The 18,994-nt window shown below is 36.4% G+C and overlaps 3 protein-coding genes across 4 annotated transcripts; all 3 read right to left on the minus strand.

Moving 5' to 3' along the window:
• Positions 1 to 577: 577 nt before the first annotated feature.
• bcl7bb (BAF chromatin remodeling complex subunit BCL7B b) lies at positions 578 to 6,712 on the minus strand. Its single transcript, XM_073850722.1, has 6 exons — positions 6,554 to 6,712; positions 4,696 to 4,771; positions 4,514 to 4,616; positions 4,080 to 4,262; positions 3,702 to 3,781; positions 578 to 2,062 (listed from the first exon to the last, which is right to left on the minus strand). Exons 1-6 carry the CDS (start codon positions 6,643 to 6,645, stop codon positions 1,991 to 1,993), a joined length of 606 nt encoding a protein of 201 aa, XP_073706823.1. The 5' UTR covers positions 6,646 to 6,712; the 3' UTR covers positions 578 to 1,990.
• A 1,152-nt stretch (positions 6,713 to 7,864) lies between these two features.
• On the minus strand, positions 7,865 to 10,773 carry tsen34 (TSEN34 tRNA splicing endonuclease subunit). The gene is made up of 4 exons (XM_073850910.1): positions 9,954 to 10,773; positions 9,709 to 9,850; positions 8,334 to 8,606; positions 7,865 to 8,241 (listed from the first exon to the last, which is right to left on the minus strand). Exons 1-4 carry the CDS (start codon positions 10,263 to 10,265, stop codon positions 8,024 to 8,026), a joined length of 945 nt encoding a protein of 314 aa, XP_073707011.1. The 5' UTR covers positions 10,266 to 10,773; the 3' UTR covers positions 7,865 to 8,023.
• Positions 10,774 to 12,060: 1,287 nt separating this feature from the next.
• On the minus strand, positions 12,061 to 17,205 carry selenot1b (selenoprotein T, 1b). 2 transcript variants are annotated; one of them, XM_073850450.1, is made up of 6 exons: positions 17,018 to 17,205; positions 16,104 to 16,214; positions 15,536 to 15,662; positions 14,639 to 14,726; positions 14,408 to 14,558; positions 12,061 to 12,644 (listed from the first exon to the last, which is right to left on the minus strand). In XM_073850450.1, exons 1-5 carry the CDS (start codon positions 17,146 to 17,148, stop codon positions 14,434 to 14,436), a joined length of 582 nt encoding a protein of 193 aa, XP_073706551.1. In that variant the 5' UTR covers positions 17,149 to 17,205; the 3' UTR covers positions 12,061 to 12,644; positions 14,408 to 14,433. The 2 variants fall into 2 exon arrangements, with proteins under 2 accessions (XP_073706551.1, XP_073706550.1); XM_073850449.1 differs by having other exon boundaries at positions 14,401 to 14,558.
• Positions 17,206 to 18,994: the final 1,789 nt, after the last annotated feature.

The following is an 18,994-nucleotide window of genomic DNA, read 5'->3' on the forward strand; positions in this document are numbered from 1 at the left end:
TTACCTATTCCCTAACTGACTGTTTGCTAAATTTGGGGTGCCACTGTCTGAGATAAAGGAAATCAAGGGTTGGTCGCAATTGTGACCAGAAATCCCCTTTCTAGTGTCTTACATTAATTTATATACTTAACCAAACACACTGCCTGGTTTTTATGGCTCCCAGTCCCCCACAGATAATCCGTTTTGTCCCTACTGGATGTGTGCTTCTTTGTGTCCCAATGGAATGCATCTAATTCTACTACACACCTCTTAATCTAAGTCTACTTTTATTTTTCACAGGTGTGCATTTGTACACTATACCAAACTAATGTAACTTTAAATAAAATATCACAGATGTACCTCAATCCACGGCACCAGTCCACCCAGACTGGCGTCACCTATATCGCTCTCTATTCTCTCGAACCCTCTACCGCAGACCGTCCCTACCCAAAAATAACTAAAATCTTCCTACCTTGTTTTGTTGATTGATCAAGGATGTCACCAAAGAATTATTGCCTGCATTCTTCACCATTAACTGTAGGGGAATTTACAGTTAAACCAAAGAACCCAGTGATTAATGAAGACCAGGAGTCAGGGATGCGATCAATTAAAGCAAAATTTACTGAAGATAATAGTTTGCAGTTTCATCAGCATCAGTACTCGCAATGGAGTTAGTATAGGCCGCTCTGCATACATATTTAAAACCCCAGCAATTATACTCTAACAGTGGTCACTAATTACATCAATACATAGGTAAGCAACATAAACTAAGAAAATCTCCACACATGGATGTAAAACTCGAAGCATATCTTCTAGTGATTATTTGGGTTATAAGTGATCAGAGATCAGATGCAATAGGTCTCTTTAGAGATGTATACCTGATACCCTGGACATCAGTGTGATGGCAAATTACGGTTTTCTCCTGGGGCTGTCTTCGCATCTAGCTGCAAAGACAGATACTCACACACATGCAAAGAATGTACACTTATCATATTTCAAGGTTGACAGGCTCTGCCCTGAATCTTATCAACTGTGGTTCATTACAAACACAATGAGAGCAGCTTAGAGAGTAGAAATTCAGTCATTTCAATTCACAAACACGTCAATGTAACAGATGTTGCAATCACTCATTGGTCAGTGGGTAGGAGGTTACTATGACCCCTTGTGACACAGGACACTGACCCTCAGAAAAAATGTAAAAGAACATTGTTGCACATTCGAATCTTGCTGCAAGGAAAAATACCTTAGAACACATGCATTGTCTATAACTACCAATATAACTAAGAACTTATTCAATCATCAACAATCTGGGAGGTTAAATACTGATTAATAACTTGATTAATAGTCACACACAAAATAATAATATAATTATATTATTACAAAGGCCATGATGGATTCCCCGATTCCACTCCTTCAGTCCCCCATTTTAGAGTAGTGTGGGGTTTAATACCCCACGTCTGGTCTACTAAGTGAGCCCTGCTAAAACAAAAACAGCTAAAACCAGCCTAGGCTGTTCTTAGCTGGTTTAAGCTGGAAGTAGCTGGTTTTAGCTAGTCTCCCAGCCTGACCAGCTAAGACCAGCCTGGCCAGGCTGGGAAAGTGGCCAAAACCCGTCTAAAACCAGCCTGCTGACCAGTTATGACCAGCTAAAACTAGCCAAATTCCGCCCCCCATGGCAAGGACTTTCCCACCTTCCACTCCTTCAGTACAGTATATACCAATCATTACTCCATGCAGTCACATGTTTTAAACAGATAAAGTTCTCTCTCAGCATGCAGTTTAACAATTTATTTTCAAGATGCAATACAAACTGCTTTACCTTCATAAGAAAATACCTGGAAATATTTTTAATGTACAAAAAAAGAAAAAATTTCAAGGTTTTTTTCATGATCAAATACTGTAAAAGCGAATTTCAGGCATTTGGCAGGTTGTAAAAAGTCTCTTAAATGTACAGTTCAGTCTCTTTCAGAAATTCTTCAACTTGTGACCTGCAATGTTCAGCATAGTGGTGCTAACTGAGAGTTGAGTTTTGCTCAGTGCAAACTCTTTTAAGCGGCGGGGCTCCAATCACCTCCTCTTCCTCCTGTGAAAAACAATAATGTTACACATGGCATGCATTTAACCGTGTTGCTTTGACAAGTACAAATCGGGTTTGCGTCATTTTTATAATACGTACTCCCACAACTTATACAATGAAGGAAAAAAAATTAGATCCCCCTGTTGATTTTGTACGTTTGCCCACTGACAAAGAAATGATCAGTCTATAATTTAAACAGTGAGAGACAGAATAACAACAACAAAAAAATCCAGAAAAACACATTTTAAAAAAAGTTATAAATTGATTTACATTTTAATGAAATAAGTATTTGATCCCCTGTTAATCAACAAGATTTCTGGCTCCCAGTTGCTTTTATACAGGTAACGCAGTCTCTTAAAGGAAGTGCTCCTAATCTCAGTTTGTTACCTGTATAAAAGACACCTGTCCACAGAAGCAATCAATCAATCAATCAGATTCCAAACTCTCCACCATGGCCAAGACCAAAGAGCTGTCTAAGGATGTCAGGAACAAGATTGTAGACCTACACAAGGCTGGAATGGGCTACAAGACCATCGCAAAGTAGCTTGGTGAGAAGGTGACAACAGTTGCTGCGATTATTTCACAAATGGAAGTCAAACTGATCTCCCTTGGTCTGGGGCTCCACGCAAAATCTCACCTCGTGGAGTTTCAATGATCATGAGAACGGTGAGGAATCAGCCCAGAACTACACAGGAGGATCTTGTCAATGATCTCAATGCAGCTGGGACCATAGTCACCAAGAAAACAATTGGTAACACACTACGCCGTGAAGGACTAAAATCCTCTGAAAGATCCCCCTGCTCAAGAAAGCACATGTACAGCCGTCTGAAGTTTACCAATGAACATCTGAATGATTCAGAGGAGAACTGGGTGAAAGTGTTGTGGTCAGATGAGACCATAATCCAGCTCTTTGGCATCAACTCAACTTGCTGTGTTTGGAGGAGGATGAATGCTGCCTATGACCCCAAGAACACCATCCCCACCGTCAAACATGGAGATGGAAACATTATATGTTGGGGTGTTTGTCTGCTAAGGGGACAGGACAACTGCACCGCATCAAAGGGACGATGGACGGGGTCATGTACCATCAAATCTTAAGTGAAAACCAATGAAAATGGGTGGTGGATGGGTATTCCAGCATTACAATGACCCAAAACAGCCAATGCAACAAAGGAGTGGCTGAAGAAGAAGCACATGAAGGTCCCGGAGTGGCCTAGACAATCTCCAAACCTTAAACCCACAGAATCTCTGTTGAGGGAGCTTAAGGTTCGAATTGCCAAACATCAGCCTCGAAACCTTAATGACTTGGAGAGGATCTGCAAAGAGGAGTGGGACAAAATCCTTCCTGAGACTTGTGCAAACCTGGTGGCCAACTACAAGAAACGTCTGACCTCTGTGATTGGCAACTAGGGTTCTGCCACCAAGTACTAAGTCATGTTTTGTGGAGGGGTCACTCATTAAAATGCAAACTTTTTTGAAAGGTGTTTTTCTGGATTTTTTGTTGTTATTCTGTCTCTCACTGTTCAAATAAACCTACCACTAAAATTATAGACTGATCATTTCTTTGACAGTGGGCAAACGTACAAAATCAGCAGGGGATCAAATCATTTTTTTCCCTCACTGTATGAGGACTAGTGGATGTTACCTGATTAGAGAGAGACAGCACATCTTCTTTAATTAGAGTTGGAGGCTCATCCGTCACCTCGCTGCTGGTTGTTGATGCCTCTAAATATGGGGTTTGATCATGAAAAGTAAATGTTCAAATACATGTATGCATGTAAAACGAAGAATGCACAATTATTACTGTTAGAAATAATCTTACATACTTGGGTGAATCTAACAAAACCTGTCAAGAGCATGCAAGTCTTATTTCACCCCGAAGCCTGTTTTATTTTTTCATTTTTGTACCATTTCGATTATTTTGTACTGTGGCATCATTTTTGATGGTTCAGTGCAAGTACACCCTAAAATATAATTTTGGAATCTCATCTACCTTGAAAGTTAGGAAAATAATCTGTCTTACCTCTCTCCCCATCCATGGTCTCCTGTCCCAAGGTGGGCGGCTGGGAATCCTCTGTGCGGAAGTAGGATGCATGGGAAGGGCTCACTGCCTCACTCACATGCTGCGGACTGGAGTTGCTGCTGCTGTCCACTTTGGTATTAGACTGATAGGCATCTGATAGGAAACTCTGGTTACTGTTGTCATCTGTTTAGGAGAATAAATGAATGAAAGAAATATATTTGCAAAAATATATATGCAATATTACAGTACATGCTATTTTAAAATAGACATGCAAACCACACTGTCAAGGTGCAAGGTAATTTAATCAACTAGAGCATAACAAAACAAACAAGTGTTGCATTATATTGAATAGAGGATGTTCAGAACTGTTTACAGGGGAAATAGCATGCTCCCTTGTGTCTGACATAAACATAACCTGTTTAGTCCTGTATTACCCTGAAAATCCAGCAGCACTGAACGGGCGTTTTCTAACACTACATCGGTAGGAAAGCCTTTCCGTTCCCTCACTCCAGAACCTGCCACTTTAGGCTTATATATCTACAAGAAAGACAAAGACATTTTAAAAATAAACATGATATTTATATATGTAGGAGTTGGACAGCTATTTGAGATTCACCTGTTTAGTCTCTGTAACAGGAACCCATTTGAATATCCGTAATGATGTGTCTCCCACTGTAACCCACTTTTTTTCCCTAGAGAGACAAACATGTTCAAGGTTAATATCACTAAAAAAAGAAGAGAAAATTCATGTTCACTGCAAAAAAAAAAAATGCTTTTCTTACTTATTTTAGCTATATACTTATTGCTATTCATACTATTTTTTGTCTTGATTCCAGCCAAAATACCTACATTTTCTAATCCATTTTTTTATCAGTTTTACGCAATGTACAGAAAACAGGAGTCTGCTAACTACATTCAAGAAGGCAATTCTAAAATTGTAGAAAAAAATATCATATCATTAAATCTAATTAAATCATTATTTACAAAAACTTACTTTGTTTCTAAACACTTAAACTACTAAAAGCATGTTAAGGAAATGAATTAATTTTAATATGTGACCCTGGACCACAAAACCAGTGATAAGGGTCAATTTTTCAAAGTTTTATTAATCTAAAAGCTGAATAAATAAGCTTTCAATTTATTTCAGTTGAACAATATTTAGCCGAAGTTCTTAGTAATGCTTATTACTAATCAAAAATTAAGTTTTCATATATTTACAGTAGGAAATTAACTATATATCTTCATGGAACATTATCTTTACTTAATATCCTAATGATTTTTGGTATAAAATAAAAATCCTTAATTTTGACCCATGCAATGTTATTTGGCTATTTCTACAATATACCTGTGCTACTTACGACTGGTTTTGTGGCCCAGGGTCACATTTAAATCATGGTCACACCACATGACATTTTTAAGACAAGGACCAATTCATCTACAGTAAAAAAATAGTAAACTTACTTAGTTTTTATTCGGTAAGTTTTTGCATGCATATGCATATTAAGCAACATTTAAATATGAAATTAAGCAAAATCTACTTTACTAAGAACACAGAGACCTCAATACTTGGGACTTGATACACAATGATGGTAACAATCAGTCAATAGTTTTGAGTATGAATGGGTCATTTTGAATAGAAAAAGAACTCTAGATGTTACAAAACAGCAAGTTACTTAACCTAACAACAAAAGCAACTGTAAATACATCTTGAAAACAGCAAAACAATTAACTGTGTTAATTATTCATGCACAAATGCATGATGGGAACAACAGGATCACAACTTTGATATTTACTTAAACAATCCTTGTAAAAAATAACAAACAATTCCAAGTAAAATATACTTGTAAGTTAAAATTTTAATTCTACAAGTATAAATTGAGTACTATTATTGAATTTACTCTTCTTTTTTATATATATTCTTGCCTGGACTAAGTATAATGTAGGAATTACATTTGTTTTTCTGTATTATTTATGAAAAACATTTAAATTTTAAACATTTAAAAACATAAAATTTAGCATTTTAGCTACATTAACATTTTTAACGCTTAACGAACAGTTACAATAGATATTATTTTTTTGTATTTTAAAATTGGCCAATAGAAATTCCTTATAAGTCAATGAGCCTTATATAAAAAAAACGACCACATGTTTTTGACAGGTTTCGTGAGGTTTACTCACATAGGTTACGAGGATGTTCAACAGAGGCTAATTAAAATTAAAATACAAAACAGTTCGTTTTTACATTTCATAAATGCGTATGACTGAATCACTTCAGTCCATCACAGACCAACAGATTGTTCAATCCCCATTGACACGTCTAAGACACGCCCACATACTGTACAGCGTGACGCTCATTGGTCGCCTCGCTTGTCTGTCAAGTAGCCGAATGACGTCACCCTCCCCGCCACTCTGAAGTTTATTTTTGTAACGTTGAAGAAAAGAAACTTGTCTCCCTCTTCAAACAGGCAACTTACCACCGACGGACCCTTTCAATAGCCGCCATCACTTTTTTGATATCATCTTTGGCACGGCTGCGCGTCTCCGCTCGCACGGACCGTCCCGACATTTTAATGGGTTTTATTAGTTTATCAAGATCTCCCTCTTTTTCTTGCCTTCCTCCCTCTGCGACTTGATCTCGCTCTGTCTTCGTTTCAGTCTCGCGAGACTACATAACGCGCCACTGGCACTGCCTCTTAGCTTCTTTTTTTTTTTAAAGATCAACCATATTTAATTTGTACATTTATTTTCATTATAAAACAGTCGTTACATTCTGTTATTAAATAACCACAATATAGGCGCACCACATTAAAAAAAAGCTGTTACGTGCCTATAATGGCTTTATCGCACCACCAGATGGCGACAAGGATAAGATTACTATGCAGTCTGAATGATTATACTTTTTAAAACACTCAGACTACAAATATATATTTTTTTATTGATTACATATTATTTACATAATTATTTAAATAATATATTTATATACCATAGTTTGGGAAATCTTGACATAATGTAATGTTTAATGCACTTTGTGATGTTAATAAGAGTGAATGTAAAATATTTTCTATCTCTTTGTGTTTTATATTAATATTGTGCAAAATTTAAATCGATGTGCTACATGAGTCAAAAATAATCAAAAATTAATGTATTACCTTACTCATTTTAAATTGGTAACGGACTACAATTATAATAAATATATGTATAGCCAGCATTGATAATAATGTTGGATAAAATATTACAATCCTATTATTTTTCTTTTATGGCAAAAATCATTAGGATATTAAAATATTAAGATCATGCTCCATGAACATATTTAGTAAATTCCCTACTGTAAATATATCAACGCCTAATTTTTGATTAGTCATATGCATTGCTAAAAACTTAATCTGAACAAATTTAAAGGCAATGTTCTCAATATTTTGATTTTTTTTGCATCCTCAGACCCTAGATTTTCAAATAGTTGGATCTCAGCCAAATATTGTCCTATCCTAACAAACCATACATCCATGGAAAGCTTATTTTATAAATCTCAGTTTAGGTTTTGTGGCCCAGGGGTACTTAAGTTAAATTTTTTAAATATGAAAATTATTTTGAAAGGATATATATTATATTATATTATATATATATATATATATATATATTTTTTTTTTTAAACAAAAATGCTTCAACAATCATTTATATATTAGTATACATAGTATGTTTTTGCCACCTCATTATCAATAATTTTAAATGCATGTGAGGGTTAAACCAGTGTTACAAATAAAGATAAAAGAAAAAGACTCAAAACATATATTTTATTAGATAATTTATTAAATGATCCTGGAATATCCTCTCTCTGCACAGTTCTTCATGCATGTTGAAACTTCTCACAGACACTTCACATATCAGAAGGCACACTGAGTTTCTGAAAAGCATCAGTTTAAATCAAGCAAACTATATTTTTGTAGTTACACCATAGAACTCCACTGCAGCGATGAATACACCACATCCCTCTCCACACTCTCATCCTCTCTGGCCTCGCCATGACTCCTTGGAGAGCAAAGCAAAACCGTTTTCTTCACATTAGAGCCCAGACGAGCTATCGCTAGAATATCGGAGAGAGGCAAGTCTTCATCCATGGAGATGCATAATGCAATGAAATGAGAATGGAAACGCAGAGGGTCACCTAGAAAATGACAACGTAAAGATCTCGATTTTATATTCTGTCATTAGTGAAAAAAATAAGCCTTTTCATATTCTTGGTCGTCACAAACATACCTGGATATACCAGGAAATCTCCTCCAAATTTCCCTGCGGAGGTCAAGTAGAAGCCTTTATGTCTCAGATCTCTGTACACACAGAATCTAGTGTTCAGGCGCTCGTCTCTAGGCATCGGCCAATCCGTGGAATGGAAACTGCGTTCCTCTGGGCAGTGGCTGAAGCCGGCGCGGGCTGTACAGAGCTGAACCGCCATTGCAGACCATGGGAAGCGGAAGGCCTGATCCAGTGCATTAAGACGGCCTCTAATTGCATTACCAGAGTCATCAGTGCCTGTGGGATCAGGGAGAATTAAATATCATTGACACATATTATATACAGCATCAGGGCTCATAATGCTGTTGAACAGACAAATACATAAAATTAAGTAAACAAGTCTAAAGTGAATGAATATCAGATGTTTTAGTCAAATAAATCCATGATGACTAAGGTCTTAACCCCTTAAAGGATTAGTTCACTTTCATAACAACAATGCACAGATAATGTACTCACCCCCTTGTCATCCAAGATGTTCATGTCTTTCTTTCCTCAGTCGTAAAGAAATTGCGTTTTTTTTTTGAGGAAAACATTTCAGGATTTCTCTTTATAATGGATATAGATGGCGCCCCGAAGTTTGAACTTCCCAAATGCAGTTTAAATGCAGCTTCAATCGTCTCTAAACGATCCCAACCAAGGAGGAAGGGTCTTATCTAGCGAAACGATCCGTTATTTTCTAAACAAATTGACAGTTTATATACTTTTTAATCTCAAATGCTCGTCTTGTCTCATCTCTGCGCAGCGCATGTGAAGTCTGTGTGATTCGGGGGTTAGGGGATGTCTAAAAACTCCCATCTTGTTTATGTCTTCAGTGTCAAAATGCGGTTTTTACCTTTTTTTGTAAAGGGCGTTTGAGTTTTTTTGTATGTTCACTTTGTAAACACTATGTCGGTACTTTTGCAGCGATCTAAGGCGATTTTGAAGGTAGGGAAGAAAACGAGATGGGAGTTTTTAGACATCCCCTAACTGTATTTACCCGAATCACACAGACTTCACATGCGCTGCGCAGAGACGAGACAAGAAGAGCATTTGAGGTTAAAAAGTATATAAATTGTCAATCGATCCTTTCACGAGATAAGACCCTTCCTCCTCGTTTGGGATCGTTTAGAGCCTTTTGAAGCTGCATTTAAACTGCATTTGGGAAGTTCAAACTTCGGGGCGCCATCCATATCCATGATAAAGAGAGAAATCCTGAAATGTTATCCTCAAAAAAACATAATTTCTTTGCGACTGAGGAAAGAAGGACATGAACATCTTGGATGACAAGGGGGTGAGTACATTATCTGTACATTGTTGTTATGAAAGTGAACTACTCCTTTAAAAGGAGACACTCTCTCACCATTCTCCTTCTCATTCATGATTCTCCTCAGCACGGTCTTCTTGTCCTCCAGGGCCAGAGTGGACTGTTCTTTATAACTGCTCTCCAGACCGGCCTTATACTGTCTCACAGCCTCCAAATGCGCCTCCTCATCTCCACAATCCTGATGAAAACAATAATACACACAAACATCACTCACAGATCAAAAGAGTCGTTTTAGATAGACAGATGATGCCATTCCGTGGGAGTATCAGCTGAAGTGTGACCTGGGTTTGCAGTGATGCAGCAGCGGTGTTGGTCTCCTCCAGCATCAGCGCCTCCTCCTGCAGGAGCTCCAGAGGTCTGCCCAGCCGCACGTTCTGTCGAGGCTGACGGGCCAGAGAGCCCACCAGAGCCCCGGTCACACCTGCAGATCGGCACCTTTTCATGTCCGACACCTTCCACAACAGAGGAGTGGATCCACAAAAGCTGATGTCAATCAAACCATGCTTAATTTCATTTTTGGTCTCCATATCCTCCTTCACTTCCATGTTTGATGGCTGTTGTGACTCATTCATTCCTGCTGGATCTCCATCCATCACTTTACCAAAACACACCTGGATATCTCAACATGTGACTGTGCTTCCGCTTTATAATACATTCGTCGAGACTTTTTTTTAACAGTAAATACATGGTGAGCACACAAAATATATCCTGGTGTATTATACAAGAAGCCAATGTAAGTAACATGAATGCAGTGATGGCACAGAAAGACTGTTTGAAGAACAACTCATGGTCACGTTCAGCTCGCGCTGTCTCCAAGTGAATGTCAATTCAGAATTCCATCTGCTGTTAGATTTTTACATTAAATATGAATTCCAATAGAGTCGAACAGAAGTCCCATTTCGATTCACAACACGTGTGTACTCTCTATAACGTAACTAGTTACTTCCCTTGCAAATCGTACCATGTGACCATGATCTGTTTGAAACAGAAAGGGCGCCACCTAGTGCTCCTCTAAAGGAATTAAAACACAAAAAGCTTTACATGGCAAAACATTGGTGAAAGTATATACAAAATATCTTCATAATGAAAAAGACGCATGTAATCTTCCTCGAAATGTCGCAGCCGCTTTATTCACGTGGCATCTGTTACTTTATTCATCGCTTTTGATGATGAACCAATTACACAGCTGCATATCCTCCGGTGGGCGTGGTTTTCAGATTATGACGCGTGTTGCACCGGAGGGAGAGCTGCCTCCTTGACATTTCTGACTTCTAACAAAAATCAGAACAATGTCTAGAAGTTGGTATGTGACAATGTGTACAGTAAACAAGCTAAAAAAAACACAGAACTACGTTTTTAAAAGCTGTCGATCTCAAAAACGAGGGTTTAAGGACAAAAGTAAAGTGCAACGTGTCTTATTACTCTTAAGAAATGATCCAACTAAATGGCCCAACGTGAAATAACCAGCATCTACCACTATTTGTGTCCTTAAACACTCGTTTTTTGGGTCGACAGCTTTTGTGTTTTTTTAGCTTGTTTACTGTACACCTTGTCTCAGCGGCTTTTAGAAATTGTTCTGTTTTTTTTTTTTTGTTATAAGTCAGAAATGACAAGGAGTCAGCTTTGGATTGTTTTCCCGGTGTGGGCGTGGCCTAAACGTGCTAATCTAAAACCACGCCCACCGGGGGGAAAACGGGAAGTTGCCTCCTCGTCATTTCTGACTTATAACAAAAATCAGAACAATGTTTAAAAGCTGCTATGTGACAAGGTTTACAGTAAACAAGCTAAAAAAAACGTTTCTATAAGCTGTTGACCTATAAATCGAGCTTTTAAGGACACAAAAGTAATTGATTTCCTCGAGGGAAATTTAACAGCAACAGTAAACATTTATTATTTTTAACCATGTCAAAAGATTATTTTCCCACCCAGGTATATTGAGAAACCGAATTGTATTGGTCTATGTCGATGCTCATTTTCCTTACCTTCCTTTTATTGGAGAAATGATCTGACATCTACAACTATTTGTATCCTTAAACACTCGTTTTTGGGTCGACAGCTTATAAAAACGTAGTTCTGTGTTTTTAAGCTTATTAACTGTACATCTTGTCAGATAGCAGCTTTTAGACATTGTTCTGTTTTTCGTTATAAGTCAGAAATAACAAGCAGTCCGCTTCCCGCAATGCAAAGTCAATGGAGAGCGTTGGATTGTTTTCCAGGTGGGGGCGTGGCCTAACTGTTTCTGTCTATTCAAGCGGCATCTGTTACTTTTTTTCATCGCGGTTGATGATGAACCAATCACACAGCTGCATTTCCGGTGGAAAGATGATGATGGTTAGTAATGCATTCGGTTCTTGTGGGACTAAACTGTTTCCAATGAGAAAAACGCCATTTGTTTTACATCCATTGATCCAATTTATTCAAATTAGAGTATAAACAAATAGTAGAATGATCAGAAATCAATATGCATCAAAGTACATCCTTGGTGATATGTACATATTTAGTTATTGGATACATTTACATAACTATATTATTTTAATGAACACCACTGGCTAAAACATACACTGAAAATTAGCGTAAACATCAGTGGAATTAATAAATTGGCACAATATTATATAAAGACAGATAAAAGGTCAAATTGTAATTCTGCACATATTACTGAATTTCTATTTCCAAATTTGAAAACTGATTTAATGAATTAATGCAGCAGTCTACTGCACAAACCCAAAAACAGGTAAACACTGTTTAACACCAATTTGAATCACTTAACGTGTGTTTTTAATGGTCGATAACTGCAGGTGAAAGATTCCATTTCCTTCTTAATTCCTAGTCGAACGCTGTAGAGCTGTGGGTATAGAGAGACCCATGGAGCCGTGAGAGAGGGCTGGACATCCGATCTGCACCGGCAGACACACTGCCTTCAGTGCAAACCTTCATTAATGCCATCTCACACACCAAGGCCTCACAACACACACCTGGAGAGGAAGTTACAAAGATGAGAAAAATTAAGTTGTGATGCATTTCCAGAATATTCTTAAAATCAAAATGCTTCTGGACCAGGGTTTCTGCAGGTTTTAGGAAGGTATGTTTAAGACCTTTTTATGTGAAACTGGTCAAAATGAAGACTGCCAATGGGCTCAGAAAAATAAACTTAATTCAAATGGAAAACAAGTTTTGATTTAAAATTAAACTCAATTTTGTTCCATTTTTTTTCATTTGAAGTAAATGTATCTTTATTTAACCCACCGGCGCTCTTTTATTCATTGTCTTTTCTTCTCTATCACATATTATAGTAATCATCATAAATTCAATCACTTAAAAGCTTAAAATCTCAGAATTCATCCATTGAAAGCCATTTTTTAAATCGGACATTGCGGAAATGGTACTTTAAAATCTTTTAGCGGTCTCCTTTTCTTTTGTGGGCAAAATGTATTACGGTCTTTTAGAATCAAATTTTTTTATAATCTTGACAAAAATATATATGTGGCCCTGGACCACAAAACCAGTCATAAGGTTAAATTTGACAAAACTGAGATATATACACCATATGAAAGCTCAATAAATAAGCTTTCTATTGATGTATAGTTTGTTATGATAGGACAATATTTGGCCGAGATAATCACCTTTAAAGTTGTCCAAATTAAGTTCTAAACAATGCATATTACTAATCAAAAATTACATTTTGATAGGTTTACAGTAGAAATTTTACAAAAAATCTTAATGGAACATGATCTTTACTTAATTTCCTAATGATTTTTGGCATAAAAGAAAAATCAATAATTTTGACCCATACAATGTATTTTTGGCTATTGCTACAAATATACCCCAGCGACTTAAGACTGGTTTTGTGGTCCAGGGTCACATATCATCGGAAAAGTCTGAGTCTCAAAATTCCATTTTTTGATACAAGTAATTTTGACATTTATGACAGAAAAATGCATTAAAAAATTCTATAAAGTTTTGATGGCACTCACTGGCTGTTTGTGGAATAAAGTCCTTACTAAAATCTCACAGAAATCCTTCAATTTTTTTTCTATCAACTTCAAATTTGGAACATAACTTATTTAGACATAAGGCTTTAATTGTATAACAGTATTCTAAAATACTTTGTAATATATATATATATATTTTTTTTTTAAATATAAAACAATTCGTACAGTGCATTTCTTTACAGTAAATTTAAATATCTATAACTTTTGAAAAGATTCGACTTCGGCAGTAATCTGCAGACTGTCTTTCTAAAAACAAATAGTCTGTATTCCAAAGGCGTTTGCGTATTCTACGCCAGAGCACTACAGATGTAACAATCCAGATGCTAAACTAGTGCTCATGACAGATGGACATGGCTGTATCAAAGGTAAAAAATGATATAAATACTGTTCAGTTTCTCAAAAAAAACGATCGTTTCGTGTCTTAAGACTTCAATGTATCGTCACGAGCCGCAGGGTGTAATTTGGATTTGTCTGTGCATGTTTTTGTTTACTTTTAAAGGTCTGGTGCCCATCCACTCACATTATATGCCTGACAGACTGCACCGGTTTGAGTCAAAAATCTTAGTTTGTGTTCTGCTGAGGAAACAAAGTCACCTACATCTTGATGCCCTGGGGGTAAGCAGATAAACATCACATTTTCATTTTTGGGTGAACTATCCCTTTAAGTCCTTGTGGACGGTTGAAATAAGACCTGCAGAAACCCTGTGGACACATTCAAGATCTTTGAGTCAAGACCCACAAGCCACAGCCAGTCTGTTTGATTCCTGCTTGTCTATGCCCGTCTGTGTGGGAGAGCGTCCATGTGTGCACTCAGCTTCATCTCGTTCTCCAGAATCTGCACCAGCTGCTGCATGGAGGGCAGTTGACCTGACTGCAGCTTTGACCAAACAGGCACATCTGTGAGCACAGTTAAAATCACTAGTGTTAAACATCATGGCTAAGCAGTGTTTCCATCTAGAATTAATCATCAGTCTTACCATTAAGTGTGATTTCAAAGGCACCAGTGGACATGCACTGGTTTTCAATCATGTTGCTGAGGAAGAACACCATCATACAGGCATATATCTGGACAAAAACAAAACAAACTGAGGTTACAAACACAAGTAGGAGAATTAACATTTTGAAAAAAAAAAAATCGTAATAGAAATAATGATCATGAAGGAACTAAATTTAAGCAAAACCCAGTCTTTTTAATAGAAATTCATGAAATCATAAACTTTGTGTGAGGTCAAAAGTATTCCCCAGCTGCTCATGAGAATTTCACTGCAAAAAATGCTTTTCTTACTTAGAGTTTTTGTCTTGTTTCCAGACTAAATATCTAAAAAAATTTAAATCAAGAAGGATTTTTTTAGACAAGTAAAAATGATTTAGTCTGGAAACAAGACAAAAACTCTAAGTAAGAAAAACATTTTTTGCAGTGAAATTCTCATGAGCAGATGGGGAATACTTTTGACCTCACACGAAGTTCATGATTTCATGAATTTCTATTAAAAAGACTGGATTTTGCTTAAATTTTCTTCCTTCATGATCATTATTATTATATAATTTTTTATATTTTGGCTGAAAAACACGACAAAAAAATCTAAGTAGGAATTTTTTTTACAGTGTTGCTGCATTGACTGAAAAAAGCTGCTCAGTTTAAAAGTGATTTCTGTACAAAATTGTCTGACAGTAGAAAATTTACCATTTTTTGCCTGGAAAGAAAACATTTATCAACAACAAATATATTTATACAATTTATGTATCTCCTCAGGGAATGGGGATATCAAAAAATAGAGGTGGAGAAATCTCGAATAAAACATGAATAAAACCATCTAAAATATAATGCAACATTTTTGAACAGAAGTAGATGTGCAATAATGCCCCTCGCTGACCTTATTCTCTTGTGCCCAAAGCCAGATTCCTGGAGTCTCCTTGTTGAAAAATCTAAAAGGGTCTTTTCCCAGAATAATTAAACCAATCACTGCAATCTTGAAGACAGAGAGGAAGGAAGCTGTGTGCCTAAAAATAAACAAAGTCTTCATTTCAGTTTCAATTTATGAGTTTAAGTCACTACTATTTTATTAAGGGATTAGTTCACTTTTACAACAAAAGAAAGGAAAGAAGGGTCTTATCTAGCAAAACAAACATTAAAAAGTATATAAATTGTAAATGTTTTTAGAAAATAACCAATCATTTCACTAGATAACACCCTTCTTTCCTCGACTGGGATCATTTGGAGACATCTGAAGCTGCATTTAAACTGCATTTTAGAAGCTCAAACTCAGGGGCACCATAGAAGTCCATTATATGGAGAGAAATCCTGAAATGTTTTTTCTCAAAAAACATAATTTCTTTACAACTGAAGAGAGAAAGACATGAACATCTTGGATGACAAGGGGGTGAGTACATTATCTGTAAATTTTTGTTCTTGATGAAATGAGAAAGGCATAAGAAACCCACCTGTACAAAGGCTGTGGCAGGAAGTTTTCTCCCTCGATGCGGATGTCTGGGTACCTCTGGGTGAGAACCTGAGTGTACTCTTCAAACACCCGCCTGTACCCTCAGGATACACTGCAAATAGACAGGCACTGTATTTAACAAGTGACCCAAGTGCTAGATATTCTGCATATGTAAAAAAAAAAAAAAAAAAAAAATCCACTTAGGGACTATACTTGTAAAACAGAAATTCCCTTTAAAAAAATATTAACTATTTTTTTAATGCTTGAACAGACAGTACAAGAAGAACATAGCCAAGGGATCACATACACTGTAAAAAGTTTTCACCAGATTCAACTTAAAAACCTAAGTTCAGCAGCTGCCTTAAGTTAAATCAGCTTAAAACTACAAGTCATTTTAACGTATTACAATCAAAATGAGTTGATTTAACTTGTGAGTTGAAAGGACTTAAGTTGATTTAACTTAACATTTTAAGGCAGCTGCTGCACTTTTTTAAGTTGAAACTGGTGAAAGCTTTTTACAGTGTACAAATCCAAGAAATAATGACCAATAATTATAAATTAAACATGACAAACACAAACGTGAAGACATTAATAATAATTTAAACACTGTTAGAAAAAAATATATTTTCTTTTTGCCCTCCAAGACGTCACTAAACGTCATTAAACACTACGTTTAATAAGGTATACATGTAATTATTCAGTCACGTGGTACATATGACTCGAGTATTGACGCTTACTTAGGCCAACTAGAAAATGTGCTCGGACAGAGAAAACGAATATGAAATATACACAAACCCCATTTAATGTATATACTTGTGCGTCAGTTTATATTAAATCAGTTGCTTTATCAGCATGACTGAGCAGTTCGCGCACTGACAGGAAACGGAAAGACATTCTGTATACGGTGTAACTCACCAAATCTGAAACTTCAGCAGTGGCATTCCAGTATATTGTATTTTCATCTTTTTAATGCTGCCATTGTCGGCTGTGGCATGACTCAGTGACAGCACACAGACCAATAAAAGACATAAACACCGAGTATCCATCCTGCACAGTCCGCTCGCGATCCTTGGCCTCTAGCCGGAAGTTAGGAGAGAATACAGCCTGTCAAAATAAAAGCTCCCGTCCTCTCTCTGAGTTCGCATACTTCAGATAGGCTGTTCATTTGTAGTATAAAATAAAACCGTCGCCTTTATGACATGCATATGTTGGTCTTATAGACGCATTAATAGTCGTAATTTCTCGCAGCGTACATCTGATTAACAGGCTAGGATATATTTTTATTTACTCTTTGCCTCAGTAAGTGGCGACAATGAGTAAAACATTCAGGGGTGTATAAAGTACCTAAAAGCCACACTTAAAGGAACACTCCACTTTTTTTTTTTTTTTTTTTTTTTGGAAATAGGCTCATTCTCCAACTCCCCCCGAGTTAATAAGTTGAGTTTTACCGTTTTGAAATCCATTCAGCCGTTCTCCTGTTCTGGAGATATCACTTTTAGCATAGCTTAGCATAGATCATTGAATCCTATTAGACCAATAGCATCGCGTTCAAAAATGACCAACGAGTTTCGATATTTGTCCTATTTAAAACTTGACTCTTCTGTAGTTATATCGTATACTAATACCGGCGGAAAATGTAAAGCTGCGATTCTCTAGGCCAATAAGTTTAGGAACTACACTCCCATTCCGGCGTAATAGTCAAGGAAGTTTTAGTTTTAGCTATGCTAAAAGTGATATCGCCAGAACAGGAGAATGGCTGAATGGATTTCAAACCGGTAAAACTCAACTTATTAACTTGGAGAATGAGCCTATTTCCAAAAAAAGTGGAGTATTCCTTTAATTAAAAGTACAGATATCTTACCAGAAAACGACTTTGGTAGAAGTTGAAGTCACCGATTACAATATTACTTGAGTAAAATCTTAAAGTATGTGATATTTAGTGTACTAGTGTACTTAAGTACAGTTTTAATCTTAATGTGCTATTGAAAGTAAAAGTACATGTAAAAGCAAAATTGAAAAGAAGCAAATAAATATATATATATATATATATATATATATATATATATATATATATATATATATATAATGTTCATACACAGCAAATGTGCACATCAATCTAACGTTATTTTTATCACACTGTACAACATTAATACTGCTTTTGTATTATAGTAAGGGCTAAGTTTAGGGTTTGGGTAGACATTAATACAACACAATCTAATAGGTAGAACAATTCATTTCATTGTTAGTTTCTGGTTGGAGCTGTATCCCTTCTAGCCGCAACGTCCAGGAGGTTGGATTCGAACTCGGGACACCGGAAGTGCAACTGTGCAACATTTTAGGGTAAAAGTATACAATTTAATTAGGAAATGTAGAAGTAAAAGTAGGCTGAAAAATAAAAACTCAAGTAAAGTACAGATACTTAAGTACTGTAACAAAGTATTATTACTTTGTTACATTACACCACTGGAAACATTAAAATCATACACAAAATCATTTTTAAACCCGAGGAAAGACCATGATTTTGTCTTCAAGACGCTGCCCACAGAAAATACACAGAGCGTACTTATGTTTTGCATGCTTTAAAGTTAAGCTAACCCTCGAAAATGACATATATAAACCACTGAATCACTTAGAAATGGGCGCCCACAGTGCAACACGTTGTACAGATGGCCCAGAAAAAGTACTTAAGCAACTCACTATTTATTTATTTGAGATGGTTTACAAAAAAACCCCCAAATGTTTCAAGTCAACATAAAATAGAGAACCATTAAGGGAGAAGGCAATTCTCTAAAACTAATTCTTTTTTAATGCCACAGCCGCAGATATGAGCGGTTTCTCTATGTCCTAGTGAAATAAACCTCATCAAGGGATTTCAAAAATGTCAGAGCAAGA

Source organism: Garra rufa, chromosome 11 (assembly GCF_049309525.1).
Source record: "Garra rufa chromosome 11, GarRuf1.0, whole genome shotgun sequence".
Lineage (NCBI taxonomy): Eukaryota > Metazoa > Chordata > Actinopteri > Cypriniformes > Cyprinidae > Garra > Garra rufa.